At 44.1% G+C, this 23,296-nt stretch overlaps 1 protein-coding gene across 5 annotated transcripts in view; it reads right to left on the bottom strand.

Moving 5' to 3' along the window:
* Positions 1-23,296, bottom strand: part of DAAM2 (dishevelled associated activator of morphogenesis 2) — a 168,747-nt gene that overhangs the window by 76,370 nt on the left and 69,081 nt on the right. For all 5 annotated transcript variants that reach the window (XM_069954830.1, XM_069954834.1, XM_069954831.1 and 2 more), the window contains exons 4-5: positions 13,261-13,335; positions 8,451-8,545 (exon numbers count right to left, since the gene is read on the bottom strand). In XM_069954830.1, coding sequence (XP_069810931.1) covers positions 8,451-8,545; positions 13,261-13,335 — 170 coding nt within the window. The remainder of the gene's footprint in view (positions 1-8,450; positions 8,546-13,260; positions 13,336-23,296) is intronic.

The raw sequence follows: 23,296 nt of genomic DNA, 5'->3' as shown, positions 1-23,296 counted from the left end.
AAACAATGACAGCCTCCTGAGCAGTATAGGGAAAAGGAACCACAGTTGTTTCATCTGTCTCTCTCTTTCTAATCTATGTATGTTGATGGATAGACAGACAGGAGATAGATAGATAGATAGATAAATCAGAAGAATACCGCAGCACTCATGGGATAGAATTCAACACAACGTGTTTATTTCCCCAAACCGCGACGTTTCGCTCTCCACACTGAGAGCTTTTTCAAGCAGTGACTGCTTGAAAAAGCTCTCAGTGTGGAGAGCGAAACGTCGCGGTTTGGGGAAATAAACACGTTGTGTTGAATTCTATCCCATGAGTGCTGCGGTATTCTTCTGATTTATATAACTTATACCGGGTGGTCACTGGTATATACCGCTTGGCACCACATTCATCGCTACACGAGTGCTGCATTCACTTTGAATTTCTTAGATAGATAGATAGATAGATAGATAGATAGATAGATAGATAACATAGATATTTTGTTTACAGTGTAAGGCCAGTTTCACACGTACAAGAAATACACTGTGACCCTGTGTCATGTAATTTTCTATGGGTTTACATACTGGATTTTTCATTCCCTTGCCAGCATGTAAAGCCCTGTCCAACTTAACCCAGTCCTGCCTGGCTAATACATTACCTGGCCGTGCTCCTGTTTGCTGCTCAGGCTCCCAACTCCCTGGTGCCGCGCTCAGCCAATCAGTGTGCTTTCCTGCCCCAGCGACTTCACAGCGGATGTCACTGCGGAACTTGCAGTGTGAAATACGCTGCAATCCTGTACGTGCAAAACTGGCCTAAAAGAGAAGCAGAGTGACCAGCGATGGGCAGATACTACAAGATGAGATAGATACTTGGCGGTTGGCTCTGAGGTGCATTGCATGCTGGCAGATGTAGCTTACTGGCTGGCGCCATCTTGGATATAGACCGGCTTTTAGAAAAACTTATAACAGACAGGAGACAGCTCAAAATAGTTTAGGGAACTTCTCTTTTTTTAGCTCTTGGGGGAGATCTCCCTTTAAAGTGACTCTGTACCCACAATTTGCCCACCCCCAAACTGCTTGTACCTTCGGGTACCTGCTTTTAAGCCAAGATCCGTCCTGGGGTCCGTTCGGCAGCTGATACAGTTATTGTCCTAAAAAACAACTTTCAAACTTGCAGCCCTGTGTCAAACTGGCGTGGCCTAGAATGTCTGTGCATTAGGCTGGCACAACCTCTCTGTCCCTCCTACCCTCCCTCTTCATCATAAGGAATGCCCCAGGCAGGTATTCTACTATTCATCAGCTATGTGAACACTGCACATGGCCTGGATTGTTAAGACACCTGTGTAGTGTTCACTGGAATAGGAAAAATCCTGCCAGTGGCATTCCTAATGATGAGGAGGGTGGGGAGGAGGGACGGAGGGGTGGTGCAAGGTTAGGGCACACATAATTTAAGCCCCGGCCATTGGGCACGGGGCTGCAAGTTTAAAAGTTGTTTTTTTGGACAATAACAGCATCACCTGCCGAACGGAACCCAGGACAGATCTTGGATTAAAAGCAGCTAATTGACGGCACAAGTGGTTTGGGGGGGGTTAGATTGTGGGTACAGAGTCACTTTAAACAGAAACGCAGAGTGAACCTAGCCTTCTCACTCACTACTCCTTTTTCATTCAGTATCTGCACAAACTTGTAAGAATAATGCTGATTCCAATTGCTGCCAGCTGAACTGTGATTGCCGCTCTGGAGTATAATTTGACAGTCCTTGGGATGGGTCAGTCCTGGCACAGATTTTGCACTGGAGCTCTTCTTCTGGATCCTCAGGTGACTTGATGGCTTGTTAGCAGTCAGTATGTAATAGAAGCTGATAATATGTCTAATCTCCCGACACCGACCGGCCAGATGCAGGTTTCAGTCTGCATGATATAGTGTTACTATATTAGGCCCAACTAATCAATCCCAGACTGTGGATTCTTCCTGTAGGAGGATGATGATGTCACTGCGGATTATTTATATACATTGTTGCACCAGGTCCCTCTTCTATGAAGGTTGCACAGCTCGCCTGCATCATTTCCATTAGCGTTCAGGACTTGGCTCGGGCTCCGGCCGCTGGCTGCTCTCCCATTTGGCAGCTAACAAGTTGAGTCTCTGGAAATTAGTTGAGACACAGGCCCCTAACAAGAAACTTGGCCGCTTCCAGCTATTAAAAGGTTTTAAAGTCCATGCCAAGGGCTTAAAAGAAGAGTTAACTGCGAATGGAGTGAGGACCTCACCATGCCGAGCCGATGCCGATTCTGATTATGAACAGATTTGGCTCCGCGGGATGAGCACAGCTGCAGCAGCTTAGCGCTGCTCGCCGGGGCGGCCGGACACATCCACGGCTTGGCCGCGCTCCCTTTCCTTAGGTGATGAAGTTGTATCGTGGTGACTGCTCTGCTGGTCGACGATACAAGAGCCAGAAGCAGACTCAGGATCTACAAGACGTCTCCGGTTACAAGCGATGGCGACTGCCAATGAACATGGGCACTGCTGAGGTGGCTGATGCTGCACCAGGGGAAGGGGGGCGATGGCACCAAAACTTCATTCCCACGCCAACTCATAAACACTTTTTATTTGCGTCTTTAAACTGATTAACTTGGATTATGGACGGTAAAATCCAGATAAGACGAGAGAAGGCGGCTTCTCTATTAGGTAATAAGCCTCTGTGCTGGTGTATAAGAGCGAGACAAACCCTATAGAGAGGAGTAAAGTCACTGAGACCACCACAGGCTGCATCACTTAAAGGGGTACTCCAGCAAAAATCTTTTTCTTTCAAATCAACTGTTTTCAGAAAGTTATACAGATTTGTAATTTACTTCTATAAATTCTTCTCAGCCACTGTATGTCCTGCAGTAAGCGGTGTTTTCTTTTCAGTCTGACACAGTGCTCTCTGCTGCCATCTCTGTCCATGTCAGGAACCGTCCAGAGTAGCTGCAAATACCCACATGGACAGAGGTGGCAGCAGAGAGCACTGTGTCATATTGGAAAGAAAACAAAATTTCCTCTTGCAGGACATACAGCACCTGATAAATACGGGAAGACTGGAGATTTTCAAATAGAAGTAAATTACAAATCTATATAACTTTCTGAAACCAGTTGATGTGAAGGAAAAAGACTTTCACTGGAGTACCCCTTAATGGGTAAATTCTAACAAAGGGAAGAGAACTGCCTCTTTAGTGCCATCTATAGGTGCCACTGCACTACATCAATGTCCCTCAATCTGTGGCTTCCCAGCCATTCCAAAACTACAACCACCATCATTGCCCTGATAAATCTGGTTGCACAAAACTGCAACCACCATCATTGCCCTGATAACCCCCTTCAGACGCCTCTGGTGGCCACTTAATTCCCCCAAGAACAAAAGGACAGCTTAAACTGCGACATGCCCGACCCTTTTCTCCTCCGACATCTGTCCTCAGGGGAATCAACCTTTATCGAAAGGTGTATGACTGCTTTATGTTCTCCACGGTATATACCAGGGGTAGGGAACCTTGGCCCTCCAGCTGTTGCAAAACTACAACTCCCATCATGCCTGGACAGCTTTACCTTGGGGGCCCAATGTCTAATAAAGTTATACAAATAATTATCTAATGGGTTTTGGACTCAAGTTTAAACGTGTTTTGGGTTTCAAGAGTTTAGTGAAACTTCTGAAAGGAGGATTTATAGGTCCTTGAAGCTACTGACCATGATCCAATGATATGACCCCCTGAAGTGCATATAATTCTGCGGATGCAATCCTAACTTATTCGGGGTTGGGGGAAAGCTGGGTGAACTCCAAGACATAGCAGTGTGTAGTTATCATGGACTATCTGGGCCGGCTTCCCCTGGGGGGGTGATATCTGGGGGTCACATCGCCTCTCAGCCTTATGCTGAGTGTTACATGACATAATTTGTGTGGGAATGTCTTGTAGCTCTTTATCCTGTTATTAGGGTTAATGGCCCAGAACGGCGCGGCCCCCGATAAACAGACGATAATGAGATGCGAATTCCACTCACAAAAGGATTCATTTATCAGCCGCAGTGGAGAAGTCACCGAGAGAACCACAATACTTGGATCAATCTAATGTGATTTACTCATTAACTGCGGCCTCTTCTCCCAGAGCACGGATAGAAGCACCGCGGCCGCAACAATGTAACAAAGATTACTGTCATGTATGTCACAATGTAACACACACTGGTGTGTATGCCCAGAAAGGAACAAAACCGCTGATCATACATACTGGCCATTTATGCAAGGGCTCATTTGCATATTTTTTCCCATGGAGCATTGAGTGTAACATTCCATACATAGCTGTATTTCTTTAAGGAAAAGTCGCTTTCATATGAGTCGCTTTCATATGCTTCATCCCAGAACTCCTAGTGGAGCATGAATGGCCTAGATGCCTCCACACATCTTTATATTGCTCTCCTCAAGGAAAAACACAATAGAAGCTTCTCTCCAGTCCACCAGCACCCTGCTCTGTACAGACTAGGGGCAAGAACCACAAAGCAGATGGGTAACCTCTGGCTTGGCTTAAATTTAAAGGAGAAGTCTGTCAGATTATAAAATCCAGCAGGGGGGAAATTGATTACTAGTACTAACTTAACCCTGTGCCCATACCGGCGGTGAGACCGGCCGTGGGAGCTCCGCCAAAAGACATTTTTCGGGCTGCTGAACTGGTCGATCAGCCAATCAGTGACTGGAGTGGTGTCCCGCCCTAGTCACTCTCTGGCTGATCGGCCAATCCATCATCTGGGTCGTGACTTGTTAGCTCCGGAGATCCCAGAGACCAGCGGGGCTGTCTGCAGATGGGTATGCTTTCCTTCTGGAGAGATTTCTAGCTTGGCTTAAAGGCATTATCTGGTTAGGTAAAATATATATATATTGAATCATCTCCCCTCCTGGATACTAACACTTCATTACATACATGTAATTATCTACTCAGTCTCCTTCCCCCAGTTCTGAGCTGCTGCTTTCTGCTCAAGACACAAAAATCTGTGTGTGAGCTTTTCTCTCCGTCTCCTCCCCCCTTTCTTCTGAGACGGCTAATGTAAACAAGTCCCTGTCTGGCTTTATCTGCAACTTTGTAGCTTTTTTTTCTAATGCAGGGAGGGTTATTCTGTGGTCAAGTTGCTGATGAACTCATTGTAATTAAAGGGAACCAATCATAAGAAAAATGCAGTCACAGCTTTAAATAAGCTCCTATATGTCCCCCAGCACTGTTTCTGGGCAGTCACTCTTGTGGCCGCACTTCCTGAGGTCACAAGAGGCCGCACTCTCCCTCTAGCACCCGACATCACTGGAGCGTCGGCGCGAGGGTAAGGGGAGTGCAGCCTCTTGTGAGAAGAGGAACGCGTGGACCTAGGTGAGTAAAAGTGTTTGTTTTTTTTCAATGTTATATGGGAGGGGGAGCGCATATACTATGGGGGAGCACAGGGGGCTACATACTATGAGGGAGCACAGGGGGCTATATACTATTGGGGAGCACAGGGGGCTATATACTATTGGGGAGCACAGGGGGCTATATACTATTGTGGAGCACAGGGGGCTATATACTATGGGGGAGCACAGGGGGCTATATACTATGGGGGAGCACATGGGGCTATATACTATGGGGGAGCACAGGGGGCTATATACTATGGGGAAGCACAGGGGGCTATATACTATGGGGGAGCACAGGGGAGCTATATACTATGGGGGAGCACAGGGGAGCTATATACTATGGGGGAGCACAGGGGAGCTATATACTATGGGGGAGCACAGGGGAGCTATATACTGTGGGGGAACACAGGGGAGCTATATACTATGGGGGAGCACAGGGGAGCTGTATACTATGGGGGGAGCACAGGGGGCTATATACTATGGGGGAGCACAGGGGAGCTATATACTATGGGGGAGCACAGGGGGCTATAAACTATGGGGGAGCACAGGGGAGCTATATACTATGGGGGAGCACAGGGGAGCGCATATACTATTGGGAGCACAGGGGGCTATATACTATGGGAGAGCATAGGGGGCTATATACTATTGGGGAGCACAGGGGGCTATATACTATGGGAGAGCACAGGGGGCTATATACTATGGGGAGCACAGGGGGCTATATACTATGGGGAAGCACAGGGGGCTATATACTATGGGAGAGCACAGGGGGCTATATACTATGGGGGAGCACAGGGGGCTATATACTATGGGGGAGCACAGGGGAGCTATATACTATTAGGGAGCACAGGGGAGCTATATACTGTTGGGGAGCACAGGGAAGCTATATACTATTGGGGAGCACAGGGGAGCTATATACTATTGGGGAGCACAGGGGGCTATATACTATGGGGGAGCACAGGGGGCTATATACTATTGGGGAGCACAGGGGCTATATATTATGGGGGAGCACAGGGGGCTATATACTATTGTGGAGCACAGGGGGCTATATACTATGGGGGAGCACAGGGGGCTATATACTATGGGGGAGCACAGGGGGCTATATACTATGGGGAGCACAGGGGGCTATATACTATTGGGGAGCACAGGGGAGCTATATACTATTGGGGAGCACAGGGGAGCTATATACTATTGGGGAGCACAGGGGAGCTATATACTATTGGGGAGCACAGGGGAGCTATATACTATGGGGGAGCACAGGGAGCTATATACTATTGGGGAGCACAGGGGTCTATATACAATTGGGGAGCACAGGGGGCTATATACTATTGGGGTGCACAGGGGTCTATATACTATGGGGGAGAGCACAGGGGGGCTATATACTATTGGGGAGAGCACAGGGGGGCTATATACTATTGGGGGAGAGCACAGGGGGGCTATATACTATTGGGGGAGAGCACAGGGGGGCTATATACTATTGTGGGAGAGCACAGGGGGGCTACATACTATTGTGCGAGAGCATAGGGGGTCTATATACTATTGGAGAGCACAGGGGGGCTATATACTATTGGGGGAGAACACAGGGGGGCTATATACTACTGGGGAGAGTGCACAGGGGGGCTATATACTAATGGGGGAGCGCACAGGAGGGCTGTATCTAACTGAAGGAGCACATGAGGGTCTATATACTAGAGGGACACCTTAAAACTATGGAGGCACAGAGGGGTGTAACTATGTAGGGGTACAGAGGGGTGTAACTACTGTATAGGGGTAAAAGGGACCTAACTACTGTATGTGTTGGAGCCTAAAATATTTGTCTGGCAGATTCTGGAGAGAAGATTCACAGCCAGGAGAAGACTTCAAGGTGGCCAAGGCTGGATGGAGAGAAAAAGAAAAGGTGACAGACTCTGATCGGAGAAGACGCCCCCGGTGAGTCACTGGATGTAACTGCACTCTGTTATAGGGTCTGTAGTGATAGGGGTCATGGTGTGACGGTATTATGTAATGGTATCATTGGGGATATCTTTCTGTTTTGTTTAGTGCAGTTTTTATGTAATATGTAATCACCGTATGGTGGAAATAGTGTTATAAGGTAACTACTGTATGTATTGGGGCTCCTGATACAGTGTGGGGGCAAATTCAGTACACTATACAATGTGCCGAAAGGGAAGGGGGACCACTCTTGAGGGCTGTGCACTGGGCCCACCAATGTATTAAAACGGCCCTGGCTATACGTCCTGAAAACCTACTTTATAAAACTTACCGATGTAGTCATGTAGTCAGTGTCAAAGAAAGGCCGTTCCTTACTTTACTTATATGCCTGGAAACAGTGCTGGGGGGCATATAGGAGCTTAGTTATAGCTGTAACAGTGATTTTTCTCATGACTGGTTCTCTTTAATCCTCCTGGCATTACAAAGTTGCAGACAGGGACTTGTTTACATCAGCCGTCTCAGAAGGGAGGGGGAGGGAGGGGCTTGAGAGCAGAGACATACTGAACAGCTCAGATACACTTTTCTATGTGTTCAGCAAAAAGCAGCATGCTTAGAACTGAAAGGAGTTAACCCATTTAAATCCCCAAGGCTTCTAAATAGAGTTAAACACTGTCTTGAAGGGAAAACTACCTTCAACGGATGATGTCACAGAGCTGCTTTCTGTATCCTTTTTGCTATATGTTCACCAACTTAACATAGAAAGACTGATGCATGAATGAAACAATGTACTGTATGTAATGCCCTGTTGCTCTGTATTCAGCAATGTAACAGTGGTGCAGTGGTGTCATGTGTGCAACTAAGTAACAAAATCTTATGTCATGAAAGCAACAATGTAGCAAACCCTGATGCCATATAGGCAATGATGTGACTACAGAGGGGCAGGAGATGTATGGGACACTGTTAGAGAACAGTGAGTTATAACAATGTATCAGATATTGTTATGTATGTAGCAATGAGGAAATACTTTAGTGATGTCATCACACAGGTTTGGTGATGTCATCAACAATAATAAATGCACTCAGTTGGCAGCTTTAGGGGGTGGACCATGCTCCCCTCCAATCCTATGCCTGCAGCAGACAGGGGGCCGTACCTCATGGGCTGGGTCCGAAGCGCTGTCTTCAAGTCTTCTACGATCTTATTCCTCATCTCTGTATCTTCTTCATCGAAGGCATAGAGAGTTTGCATCTGCGGAGAAGAAAGAATCATAGAACCAGGGTGCGGCATCAGAACCTGCTGACTGGCGACTATCAGCAGACAACAAAAACATCCTCAACCTTATTTGGGGAATCACATAGAAAGGGGACATTTAAAGTATATAGATATAATGGTGGAAGCTTTGAGACTTTTTGTTCCATTTGGGGGCTGTGATGTTGGTTTGTATAGGGGTTGGCCACTTTATAGTAAAATAGTTCAGTGTACAGTATTAGTAAGTGTACTCACTGTATATACTGACAGCAGCTCCCTGTGTACTCACTGTATATACTGACAGCAGCTCCCTGTGTACCTCATAGAGCTAAAATCAGATTCCCCTCCTCCAGGCTGTGCTGTCCTGCTCTGTGGTGAGTCTGTCCATAAGATGGCCGACATGGAGGAGCATGTGGCCATGCTCCGCCCCCAGTGTCCACCACTGAGCCTGTATATGCCTATGGTGGACACTGGAGGTGGGGCATGGTCACATGCTCCTCTATGTCGGCCATTTTATGGACAGACTCACCACAGAGCAGGACAGCACAGCCTGGAGGAGGGGAGTCTAATTTTAGCTCTATTAGGTACACGGGGAGCTGCTGTCAGTATATACAGTGAGTACTCTTACTAATACTATACACTGAGCTATTTTACTATAGAGTGGCCAACCCCTTTAATGAAGTCAATCCTCTGGGGGGTCCCTCACCGGTATGTAGATGTCTCTAGTCGGGGGTCCTGTCGCAGTGTCACATAGCAGTGGCCACTTTTGTAGCCAATAACACTTCAGAATCTTTGCTTCCTCTGTAGTCTATAATATAGTGGCTTCTATCCTGGCAGCTCGTGGAGCAGCTGTTCCTACCAGGCCTGGGCAATGTTCTCTACCAGGTGCCCTGGGAAGTGGTGAAACCTTGGACACGTCACCCGCCAGCTCTAGCTTATAACCCATTCATGAATGCCAATAATCCTAGCTGTTACTCGGAGAATTCCCCATGTCACTCATCAAGTGAGCAGACAACCTAGTGAATTATTCAGCATACATTCCAGTATAATGTAAAGGGAAGGCAGCCGAGAGATGACACAACGGCCCCGTCCCATCCACCACAAGCTTTGCTCTCAATATTTAACTATTATAAGTGGGGGAACAGTTTAAAGAGAACAGGACAGGCTGGTAGCAGCTGTATTTGCCGACCCTGACCTTGGTCTGCCCTGCTGTCAGCAGACATACACTTGCTTTACATTGTATGGGTTACCTACTGACACTGGGCACACAAACCAGTCCTTACTATGAATGGGAGAACTGCTCTTGTTCTTGCTTTTATGATGGAAACTGAGAACCAGACTATAGGGGCGGGAGCATTGCTGCTGACATATATAGGGTTACCTAAAATAAGACAGACTTACCACAACCCCTACTAATTCTTGAAGCCACATTACAACCAATAAAGAGAATATAGGGTTCCAGGATCCGCCATCTTTGGTGAGAATGAAATGTTAGTGGGGGGTACGTTTTTGGTCGTCCATGTTGTTACTTTTGCACTAGAACTGGATGGGGGAGAAGAGTAAACCAACCCCTCCTAGGACACATAGGTCACCCATTGGATCAGAATAGGAAACGAGGGTGAGGAAGCTATTATGTAAGTGCTTCTATTGTTTACGTCCCTTTAAGGGGTTACAGATGTAAGATTTATGCTGCAAAGTGGAATAAATCCTCCAGCTTGGGTCCAGTAATTGACTTGTTCATTTCCTTTGCTGTCATCACCGGGCTCTTAGATGTGACCATACTCCCCGGCCAGGGGGTGCGGAGGCAGAGTGTAATATATGGGTGCACTCCGAGGGGACGGTACACTGTGACGGATGAGGGATTTTTATTAACAGTCGGATGAAAGAGAAGCAATTACTGATCTCATTGTTTGTGCCGACTCTGCGCTGGAATATGAAGATAAATGGATAAGAGTAATTTTTGGGAACACAATGGAGGCATCAATCAGTGGACAGTAACAAACAGCCGGCAGAGTCTGGACTTTACTAAGATTGACTGAAGAAACTTGGATTATCAGCCATTCGCATATTGAGGATCCAATCTGACATTGTGCATGAAAAAGGGGACAACTGCATGCTGCTGCTTCTCTCCACGTCGAATGTCACTTGGGAGAGTATACCTAGAAGCCCCCTTCAAATCCCAAAAGGGCACTTTGGCTGCGTCTGGCACTATTCTACTATAAGCAACCTAACTTAGCACCCTGGGCAAAACTGATATAGTGTATTATGCTTGGTACAGGATCCGCAGGGGCGGAGCATGACACAGGTGTTCTCTCATTGGTACTCTTTGCATCCCTGTCTCCGCCTCCTCCGAACCTGCATTGGACATTGAGGCTATGTTCACACTACATATGAGACCGTCCGTTCCGTGAACCGGCTGGGTCACGGAACGGACGGTCTCAGAAAAGATGGGGCCGCACACTACATAGTGTGCACTGACAGGGTTTTTTGCGGCCGCAGAAAACTGACATGTCAGTTTTCTATGGCGCCGCTAGAGATCCCGGGCGGAGTGTATACTATGTGTATACACTCTGGCCGGGATCCATTCAGCACTATGTAACTTCCGTGGAAATCGCGGCCGTTGTTTCAATGGCCGTGATTTCCACTGAACTTACGTAGCGAGCATAGCCTTACAGTGTATCAATTTTACCCAAGGAACTTGTTTTATTGTGATCATTGCAAAGTATACAATGTGAATAGGGCCCTAGCAAAAACTAAGTGTGCACCTCTGGTCGGTGTAAAGCAGGGATGGTGAACCTGCAGCCCTCCAGTTGTAGCAAAACTACAATTCCAATCATGTCTTTCCAGGCACTATGCGAATTGTAGAGGGCTGCAGGCTCCGCATCCCTGATCCTTGGGCTTCCTGTATCCACTGTTATATATGGTTTCTGCACTGTGGTCACAGTTGGCGGCTTCAGTCAGTAATGTCAGGACAATCAAGCTCCACCTACTTTGATGCGTATGGGAAATTATGATGAGTGTGTGTAAAATCTATATTTATACATTCTACCAGGATGTCATGGAGCATTATATCATTGATGTGGAGTCATGTCATCCATCTAGCATTATGTCATCGATGTAGCAACGCATCATCCATCTAGTGTTATGTCATCGCTGTGGTCTTATGTCATTGATGAAGCATTATAAGAATTGTAGTAAACCACAACACACTCTTCCTGGACCAAAGGCCCTAGTTTAATACATGATAAAATTTAAGGGGGAAAGCAAAGTTACCAGTCCCAGTGTCCAATGGGGCAGAAAGAATCCAGAATATATACAAAGGCAATAGCAACCACAGGGCAGTGAAGAGGGAAAAATCAGGCTTTATTCCATCATGGCATCTTTACAAATAAGCGACGTTTCAACCAACAGGTTTTTCTCAGGCTTGAGAAAAACCTGTTGGTTGAAACATCGCTTATTTGTATGGATGCAGTATTATGTCAACGCTATGGAGGTATGTAATCGATGTAGCATTATTTTATCTACTGTATATAGTGTTACTGACTTAATGCAGCATTATGTCATTGATACGGCTTTATGTTATTCCATGTTTTTGAAAAATCAATGAGTTCAGGACGAGTGACTGAAATAATGACACCTGTGACAGCCTCCTGTTTACCTAATGCTTTGGCATCCTGGGTAGAATAACTTTAATTACTTTAAAGGGAATGTGTCCCCTAAATTTTACTGATTGACCTGATGAAGCGCGCATGCGCGCAAAATGGCCGTCATGTCTATGTTGTCTTTTTGAAGTAAGTTGGCGTCTGCCGAATAGTGATATGTATCACTGAAGTTTTTAAATACATGCTGGAATAAAGATACATCACAACCTACTGGTGAGTGGCCTCAGCTTTTTACTGCAATTGTTGTTCTTACAATATAACTATTAATGAGGTGCACCTCTGTTGCAGTCGTCCATAGCCTTGAGTCTGTAAAATTCAATGCTATATAGCATAATATTTTTCTTATGGAGTAGTGCCAATAATACTCTAAGACTTTGTGTTTTCCACTGATTAGAATCAGATACTAAAACTTGTTTTTTTATTTAAACTGTTTCTATTTTCTCAATGTAATTTTTATTTTTTTTTATTTCTCATTTTGTACATTATTATAGGGGCTGCCATCTTGCCCGGGCTGTTCTTAACAGCATTTAGTGACACGCTTTACATAAAGACTCATGGACATAGATGCCAACAGACTCTGTCCCCTTGAGATGAATGTGTAACATTACATGCGCATGCTCTGTGACCTGTGAAGAGGTCATAACATAGGGAGCTACTTTTGTCTCCTCTATCTACTGGTGTCATATGACGCTGCAGTGCTGTACAGATCACTTTAAAGTAGCCTCCTCTTATCACCATAGACACAACAGGAAGTCTCGGCTTAGTTTTAGCCCTGGTGGTGAGAATGAAAACTGAAAGATTTCAGGATTATTTTATAGATATAGATAGAAAAATGGAAAATTTGAAAAAATTTTACCAAAAATTATTTTAAAAATGTGTGTAACATAAAAACATTATTTAAACAATAAGTCATTCGTTGAAGGCACATTCCCTTTAAAGAGTTGGTGAAGAGTAACAAGAGACATTGGAGCTCATAATAAGCAGAATCCGCACAGGGTTAAGTATCTTTGGCCATAGATCGGTGGCGGTATTTCTAAAGTAAACATCACTTACTGCTGCCATGGAGTTGATCCGGTCGATGTAATAGTCTGGCCAGCTGGTAGCGAGCTTATTCGGATCTTCTTGTTCCTGCAACAAATATAATTGATATAAAGATAAGTCGATGCCAAGAAGGAGCGGATGGGTTTTCATCAGTCACTAGAAAAGTAACATTCAGTCTATTGTGTTAATTCTATTCTGACGGGATCACTGACCACCTATAAGTTTGTACTGTAATAAAAGGGACTGTTCCTTTAAGTTACAGGCCTGTATTGTATCTGATGTATGCCTGTTCTATAACCATACTAGACCATGTCACTGGGATGGGCACCCAGCAATACTATACAGAGTATATAAAATACCCATGGAGAGGCCGTAACCAGGAACATCTTCCAGATGGGACGTTATGTAACCGGAATATTTTTGCACATATTAAAATATAACTTTAAATAGAAATAGAAGAAGAAACAAAAACCCTAAAACCCTTATCCCCCCCCCCTCCTAACAGGAACTAAACTCTCTTTTCTATATGATAGTCTGGAGGGTAAAACAGATTGAGAAATAAACTAGAAATGGGATGAATAAAGCAAAAAAAGTAAAGGAAAAAAATGCATAATAAAAGTTTGTTTTTGGAGGGGTTATCTATATAAAAGAAATCTATCGCTCAGGCCAGTCATACTGGTACAAAAGGCTGACACATCCGGTTTTCTGCAGGAGACTTGTCAACTTTGCCGCAAGGTCAGGGACAGAATGAACAGAGCCATCTCAATATAATAAGAGGGCGGGGTCAGCAGAGTCATCTCATTCTCATTAGACGGTGGGGTCAGTCAGCAGAGTCGTCTCATTATCATTAGAGGGTGGAGTCAGCAGAGTCATCTCAATATAATTAGAGGGCGGAGTCAGCAGAGTCATCTCATTATTATTAGAGGGCAGAGTCAGCAGAGTCATCTCATTATCATTAGAGGGCGAAGTCAGCAGAGTCATCCCATTATCATTAGAGGGCGGAGTCAGCAGAGTCATCTCATTATCATTAGAGGGAGGAATCAGCAGAGTCATCTCATTATCATTAGAGGGCGGAGTCAGCAGAGTCATCTCATTATCATTAGAGGGAGGAATCAGCAGAGTCATCTCATTATCATTAGAGGGCGGAATCAGCAGAGTCATCCCATTATCATTAGAGGGCGGAGTCAGCAGAGTCATCTCATTATCATTAGAGGGAGGAATCAGCAGAGTCATCTCATTATCATTAGAGGGCGGGGTCAGCAGAGTCATCTCATTATCATTAGAGGGCGGGGTCAGCAGAGTCATCTCATTATCATTAGAGGGCGGAATAAGCAGAGTCATCTCATTATCATTAGAGGGCGGGGTCAGCAGAGTCATCTCATTATCATTAGAGGGCGGGGTCAGCAGAGTCATCTCATTATCATTAGAGGGCGGAATCAGCAGAGTAATCTCATTATCATTAGAGGGTGGAGTCAGCAGAGTCATCTCAATATAATTAGAGGGCGGAGTCAGCAGAGTCATCTCATTATTATTAGAGGGCGGAGTCAGCAGAGTCATCTCATTATCATTAGAGGGCGGAATCAGCAGAGTCATCTCATTATCATTAGAGGGCGGGGTCAGCAGAGTCCTCTCATTATCATTAGAGGGCAGGGTCAGCATTCATCTCATTATTATTACAGGGAGGGGTCAGCAGAGTCATCTTATTATCATTAGAGGGAGGGGTCAGCTGTATCATCTCATTATCATTAGAGGGCGGGGTCAGCATTCATCTCATTATCATTAGAGGGAGCGGGGTCAGCATTCATCTCATTATTATTACAGGGAGGGGTAAGCAGAGTCATCTCATTATCATTAGAGCGTGGGGTCAGCAGAGTCATCTCATTATCATTAGAGGGAGGGGTCAGCAGTATCATCTCATTATCATTAGAGGGCGGGGTCAGCATTCATCTCATTATTATTACAGGGAGGGGTAAGCAGAGTCATCTTATTATCATTAGAGGGCAGGGTCAGCCGAGTCAGCGGCACTAGCTATACAGCCAATATAACATAGAAGTGTGTTCCTCCAATATGGCCGCCCACACGTCCCATTTCTCTGTACCACATACACAGACATCCCCTCCTCGGGGTCAGGATTGGGCCGTGTCAGCAGCCTCACCACTAATGTACACTTTCCTTTGAGCTTTATCTGTGATTCTGTAGAGATGACATGATTCAGACTTTTTAGAACAGAAGAATTTGTATTTTTAATATTTAAAGAGATTTTTTTCTACATTCAGCCGCTTCCTCCCCCAATTCTTCCACAATCTCCAGGCCGGGGATTAGCAGCTGCTGGAGTGGACTTTACTGACAACCCGGGAGCGCAGCGTGGGGGTCACCGCTTCTTCAGTTTCACCGCCTCTTATTTGTCTCCTGGTGCTCGCGGATCTTGTATATCGGGGATCCAGAGAGTGGATTTGTCATTATATATTACCGCACAATCCTCCATCACTCTACAAGCGGAAAAAGGATTTACTCCCCGACACCAAGCACTTTATGGCTTTATAAACCGAAGGTATCAGCGAGGGCTGAACCCAACGCCGCCGGCCCCAGGATGATGGGAATGTATAATGGAGTCGTAAAGTGGTCAGATGAGGCCAAATATCTGCTGTTCAAAGGGGTACTCCGGTAAAAATCTTTATCTTTCAAATCAACTGGTTTCAGAAAATTATATAGATTAATATTAATTTACTTCCATTTAAAAATCTCAAGTCTTCCAGTACTTATCAGCTGCTGTATGTCCTGCAGGAAGTGGTGTATTTTTTTTCCAGTCTGACAGTGCTCTCTGCTGTCACCTCTGTCCATGTCAGGAACTGTCCAGAGCAGGAGAGGTTTTCTATGGGGATTTGCTACTACTCTGGACAGTTCCTGGCATGGACAGAGGTGGCAGCAGAGAGCACTGTGAGATTTTTAAATAGAAGTAAATTACTCATCTGTATAACTCTCTGATTATAAAAGAAAAAGATCTTTGCTGGAGTATACTTTTAAAGGAGTTAGGCCGGGTTCACACTGCATTTTGCTGTCAGTTTTACTGATCAGTTAAATGAAAAAAAAAAACTGATTAAAGAAAGAGGCATTTGGATCAGTTTTTCCAATGAATTCCCTTATAAAGAAACATTAAAAACGCATTTGGTTTTTTTTTAGCGTACACAATGGGGTGGTCAACCAAGTTTTTGTGTTCGCTAAAAAATAATGCATTTTGATTCAGTTTTTTTTTTTTTTAATAATGGAAGTCAATGGAAAAAACGGATACAACCAAATACCTGTTTTTTTCATCCATTTCTTTCTAGTAAATTCATTTAAGGGACAGAAAAATAAAACGCAGTGTGAATCCAGCCATAGAAAAAACACAGCTACTTTCTTTGAGACACAGCGCCACCCTCTGTCCTCAGGTTGTGTGTGGTATTACAATTCAGCTCCAGTTAATTCATTGAAACTGAGCTGTAAAACCCCCCACACCCAAACTGAGGACAGATTCATCACAGTGTGTGAAACAGGAAGTGCTGTAAGTTGCCCATAGCAACCAATCACAGCTCAGCTCTTAGCTCTGATAAAATGAAAGCTGAGCTGTGATTGGCTGCTAGGCACAGTTTACACCGCTTTCTATTTTACACGCTATGATAAATTTAGGCCCCTGTTACTGGAACAGGGCCATGTTTTCAGGGCCACATGATCCTAGCGACCAGAAGATACATATATATAGGTATATATATAGGAGACTGTCCTGACTGTATATTATAAGCTCCTGGGCCTGTGTGGGGCTCAGAACATGTTTTCCCTTCGCGGTCTCTTCCAGGCGACATCCGAGCCTGGAGATCACTGCCCGGCTGACGTCTCCTGAACACGCGGTTGCTAGGTTACACCACGAGGACAGAAAATGCTTCACTTGTTAATGTAGAAGTATGAAAACACATGTAACGTGTAACGCCTTCCCGCAAAACCTTCCGAATGGAAAAAGTATCACAGTGAAAATTAGACAAAAGTCCTGGAAACGCCGAGAAGCCACTTTCCATCAGCCCACTCACTGACTAATGTATAAACCTGCCCCCCCCCCCCATATATACTGTGAGCGGGGGAGGGGGGCACCACGTGGTCAGCATCAGACTAAAAACGAAGAAAAATAACTAAAAAATAAGAAACTCCTGATGACACGGTATGATAATGGGATGCACATGATGGACTCTATCTATCCAATTATGTATCTAACAATGTGGTTACGTATCTAATTATGTAACGATATATCTAATTATGTATCTAACAATGAAGTTATATATCTAATTATGTAACTTTATAACTGATTATGTATCTAACTCTAGGTATGTAAGAATTATGTAAGTCAGTATCTAACAATGCGGTTAAGTATCTAACTGTGGCTGTGTAAGAATTATGTAATTCCATGTCTAACTACGCAGCTTTGTATCTAACTATGCAACTATGTATCTAACTATGCAGCTTTGTATCTAACTATGCAACTATGTATCTAACTATGCAGCTTTGTATCTAACTATGCAACTATGTATCTAACTATGCAACTATGTATATAACTATGCAGCTTTGTATCTAACTATGCAACTATGTATCTAACTATGCAGCTATGTATCTAACTATGCAACTATGTATCTAACTATGCCGCTTTGTATCTAACTATGCAACTATGTATCTAACTATGCCGCTTTGTATCTAACTATGCCGCTTTGTATCTAACTACGCAGCTTTGTATCTAACTATGCAACTATGTATCTGAATATGCAGCTATGTATCTAATTATGTACTTCAGTATCTAATGATGCAGCTATGTATCTAACTATGCAGCTATGTATCTAATTATGTAATTCAGTATCTGGGTGCATTTATACAAAAAGATTATCTGACAGATTATCTGCCAAAAATTTGAAGCCAAAGCCAGGAATGGATTTGAAAAGAGAAAAAATCTCAGTCTTTCCTTCATGACCTGATCTCTGTTTATAGTTTGTTTCTGGCTTTGGCTTCAAAGCTTTGGCAGATAATCTGTCAGATAATTTTTCTGTGTAAATGGACCCTAACTATGCAGCGATGTATCTAACTATGCACCTATGTATCTAACTATACAACAATGTATCTAACTATGCAACTATGTATTTCTGTATCTCATTATGTATCTAACTATACAACAATGTATCTAACTATGCAACTATGTATTTCTGTATCTCATTATGTATCTAACTATGCAGCTATGTATCTAATTATGTAATTCATTATCTAACTATACAACTATATAACCATATATCTAATTATGTAACTAACTGTGCAACTATGTAGCTAAATGTTATAGTGCATTTAACTATTCAATGTATCTAACTATTCCAGTCATATAGGAAAGTCTGAGATTTCTCCTCTTTTTAAATCCATTTCTCGCTTTGGCTTCAAATCTTTGGCAGATAATCTTTCTGTGTAAATGGACCCTTACTGTGCAACTATGTATCTAAATGTTATAGTGCATTTAACTATTCAATGTATCTAACTATGCAAATCCCATCATGATTTGTAATGCTGCGTTTACACGGAGCGATAATTCGCCCAATCGATCGTTTAACCATTTTGAAGCAACGATTTGGTTTTTATAACGATCAGCGTTTAGACAAATAAATCGTTAGTAAAATCCTAAGAAAATTCGTAAGAAAAATCGTTATTGCGATCGTTTTTAAGATCGCTTAAGACCATCTTTTACATAGGGTTAATCTTTGAAAGACTGAATACATGAATCGATCTGCGAATTTTTAGCGAACGATGAACGACGATTTGAGAACATGTTGAAAGATCAAAATGAACGATTTTTCGCTCGTCGCTTGATCGTTTGCTGTGTTTACACGGAACGATTATCGCTCAAATGCGATCGTTATTGCGTAAATTCGAACGATAATCGTTCCGTGTAAAGGCAGCACAAGCCTGTGCTGAGTGATATGTTCTGCTGTATTTAAGCCACATATACTTACCACCTCGAGTATCTAAGCTTATTTTATGTGATACTGTCTGATTCCAAAGTCAATGTATCCAATCTGTAATTTCTTTTTGCTGTATCTAATTCTGATACGCTTCATACAATCTCATGTGCTAGAATATCTCAGCCAATCATGTGATACAGTCTCAGAGGAGCACTCCGCACTACCACCCCCAACATCCCATTGATCTGCAGATCCGTTCTCTGGCTCTCTCGGGTTGCTGGGGCACAGTCCTGGCTGGTCATGAATGCCCGGCTCCCCGGAGACGCCATGTTAATAATCACTCATATTGTTAATGGTGATTGTGTTGGCATGACCCAGACGGGCAGGGCTCCAGATTCCAGGCCCGGCTCCCGGAGCAGCATTCATACTGATGGAGTTTTCTCTCCTGTTTGGAGTCAGCCTCATCTGACCCCAATCTTTGTCTGTAGGGACCCAGCTCAATGCTGGAAGCTGCGAACACGTCCTTCCTGGTGACTGTGACAGCCGGGGTCACCGAGGGACAATCGCCTGAATGTTACAATAACTGTGCAACACAATAAGAGGCAGGCTGCTGGGATAGGATATGATGATGCCTGTGAGCAGTGATCTCCCAGCACAGCAGAACAGATGTGTGTCTGTGGAGAGTATGCACTGATGTCTATGAGCAGTGATCTCCCAGCACAGCAGAACAGGTGTGTGTCTATGGAGAGGATGCACTGATGTCTATGAGCAGTGATCTCCCAGCACAGCAGAACAGGTGTGTGTCTATGGAGAGGATGCACTGATGTCTATGAGCAGTGATCTCCCAGCACAGGCACAGCAGAACAGGTGTGTGTCTGTGGAGAGTATGCACTGATGTCTATGAGCAGTGATCTCCCAGCACAGCAGAACAGGTGTGTGTCTATGGAGAGGATGCACTGATGTCTATGAGCAGTGATCTCCCAGCACAGGCACAGCAGAACAGGTGTGTGTCTGTGGAGAGGATGCACTGATGTCTATGAGCAGTGATCTCCCAGCACAGCAGAACAGGTGTGTGTCTGTGGAGAGGATGCACTGATGTCTATGAGCCCTGATCTCCCAGCACAGGCACAGCAGAACAGGTGTCTGTCTATGGAGGGGATGCACTGATGTCTAGGAGCAGTGATGTCCCAGCACACCAGAACAGGTGTACCTCTGTAGAAAGGATGCACTAGCAGATGTCCCAGCACAGCAGAACAGATGTGTGCCTGTGGAGAGGAGGCACTGATGTCTATGAGCACAGCAGAACAGATGTGTGCCTGTGGAGAGGATGCACTAATGTCTATGAGCAGTGATGTCTCAGCAAAGCAGCACAGGATATGCACAGAGATAACAGGTTTTCCTATCTTTATATTTGTCACTTAATTTATTCATTACACACCAGATATCTGGCTCAGTGAATCTGTTAGCAATGTGTGAACATGTTACTTCCCCTTTAAGTCCTGCAGGATTGTATCTGTATCACTGTAACAAGATTTCTAGTAAGTTTACAAGGATTGGCGCTGTGGGATTATCGGAGAACTGTAAATGACTGGTGAGTTGGCGGAGAGCTGCAGGCTAAAGAGGTTTATCATGATTTCAGACCTTGGCTGTAAGATTTTCTGATATTTTCTCTTCTGCCAAGATCCTTATCTGCCGAAGTTGTCTGGGCTGATTCTTAAAGAGATCACATCACTATTTTAGGTGCAATGAGATTAACCCAAGGAAATTTCAAGAACACAAATAGTTAACTATAATACAGGATGTAACTCAGGATCAGTAATGTAATGTATGTACACAGTGACCCCACCAGCAGAATAGTGAGTGCAGCTCTGGAGTATAATGCAGGATGTAACTCAGGATCAGTACAGGATCAGTAATGTAATGTATGTACACAGTGACCCAGCCTATTATATAGAATAATTCTGTAGATAACCTGTGGTGTAGTGATCAGAGGTGGACATACCCTTTAAGTATCTCCAGTCATTGTGTCTCACCATATAGAATATATTTGCATTTTGTGGCCTTCGCCCTGGGGACCGTATCCGGGTTCTTGGAGGAGAGGAGTGCAGCACTTGGCAGGACGTATAATTGTCTCAGTTCTGGGAAGTTTCCAGGTTCCTAATTACTTTTCAGAGCAGGAAGTGTACGGCCGACACCTGAGAAATGGCCGTGTATAGATGGAGCGGTGCCGGTAACTTTACTTCCGATCACTTTACTTTTCCGGTTTCTGGGAAAGCAACAGCCAATATGGCGACCATTATAATTCCCACAAGTGACGGATATTTTCTACATATTTGCCATTCAGGACTCCAGGAAAGCTGGGTAAATACTCCATAGAGCAGGGGTACGGAACCTTGGCTCTCCAGCTGTTTCAAAACTACAACTCCCATCATGCCTGGACAGCCAAAACTAAAGATTTGGCTGTCCAGGCATGATGGGAGTTGTAGTTTTGCAACAGCTGGAGAGCCAAGGATCCCTACCCCTGCCATAGGCGGTGAGTGAGCTGCCATATTGGTTGTCACCCAGCTGCTACACATATAGCACAGGATGACTCTTCTATGCTATCTTGTAACATTCGTTCTCTGTCCTGACCGCCGCCTCCTTCTCCATTATTCTGTTCCCTATTATTCTGCATTTCATCAAAATCTTCATTTTTCATCCCATGAAAGCCAAAAGCCCAAGATCATAAGGAGGGTGGGGGGGATAAGGTCCCTGTTTTCTTGACCTGGTGTCTGAGAAGTATTCGCCTGCAGATAGTGACTTACAGCAGAGCCACATGATCCCGGTATGGACTCCATTATGTCCTGTGATGTCATGACGGCTCTGCATCCCACATCAGATGCGTCGCTTCCTTCTCTTTCTTTCATCTTCATCATCTGCTCCAGGAATGACCTAAATCTGCAGAAAACCTGACCTGCTGTTACAACATCTGACAGCAGGGGGCGCTAGATACAGTGAGTAAATCAGGGAAGCAGAGGCAATGGACTATAATATACTGTAGTATCATTAAAGGGGTAATCCGGTGAAAATCTTTTTCTTTCAAATCATCTGGTTTCAGAAAGGTATACAGATTTGTAACTTGCTTCTATTTAAAATCTTAAAGGACAACTCCGGCCAAAAGTATTTTTTGATATGTTATTACTTATGGAAAGTTAGATAAATTCCTAATGTACATTAATTATGGTAAATGCAAATATAGGGCTATTTCCCTTAATTTAGTAGATCAAGGAGTCTTCAAATTCTCTCAAAAACCGTGACATCACGAATCAGGTGTAATTCCTATGGAGTGTCCAGCAGGGGGCGCACTATATGTAAAAGCCTATGGAACTGTATTGTCTATGAAGCTGTTTGTAATGGAGTGTTAGATGGGGTTACAGTACACCATGCTTTATTGATTGAATACGTTAATGGAATACTTTGGGGAGCGAGTGTCCTTTTTCTCATACTTATCATACTTTTTCCCATACTTATCAGCTGCTGTATGTCCTGCAGGAAATAGTGTTTTATTTTCAGTCTGACACAGTGCTCTCTGCTGCCACCTCTGTCCATGACAGGAACTGTCCAGAGCAGTAGCAAATTCCCATAGAAAACATCTACTGTGTTGGACAGTTCCTGATATGGACAGAGATGGCAGCAGAAAGAACTTCCTGCTAAACATACAGCAGCTGATAAGTACTGGAAGACTTTAGATTTTTAAATAAAAGTGAATGACAAATCTATATAACTTTCTGAAACCAGTTGATTTGAAAGAAAAAGATTTTGCAGGACATACAACAGCTGATAAGTACTGGAATATTTTAGTTTTTTTTTAATAGAAGTAAATTACAAATATCTGGCACTTTATGTCACCAGTTGATTTGAATTTTTTTTTGGGTGTGAACTAACCCTTTTAGTTGCACTATGGGGTCTAAGTTAAAACCGGTGCTGGTGGTGGCTAAGAGCAGAATTGTGATTGTAGCTCTGGATGTGAGCTGGAAGTGTGTGACTAGAGGCCAGGTATCAGTGCATGCATTCTCCAGCTGAGATGAAGATCTATGAGCAAAGCTTCGCCC

Source organism: Dendropsophus ebraccatus, chromosome 15 (genome assembly GCF_027789765.1).
Source record: "Dendropsophus ebraccatus isolate aDenEbr1 chromosome 15, aDenEbr1.pat, whole genome shotgun sequence".
Taxonomy (NCBI): Eukaryota; Metazoa; Chordata; class Amphibia; order Anura; family Hylidae; genus Dendropsophus; species Dendropsophus ebraccatus.
This window is presented reverse-complemented; position numbering and strand designations above follow the sequence as displayed.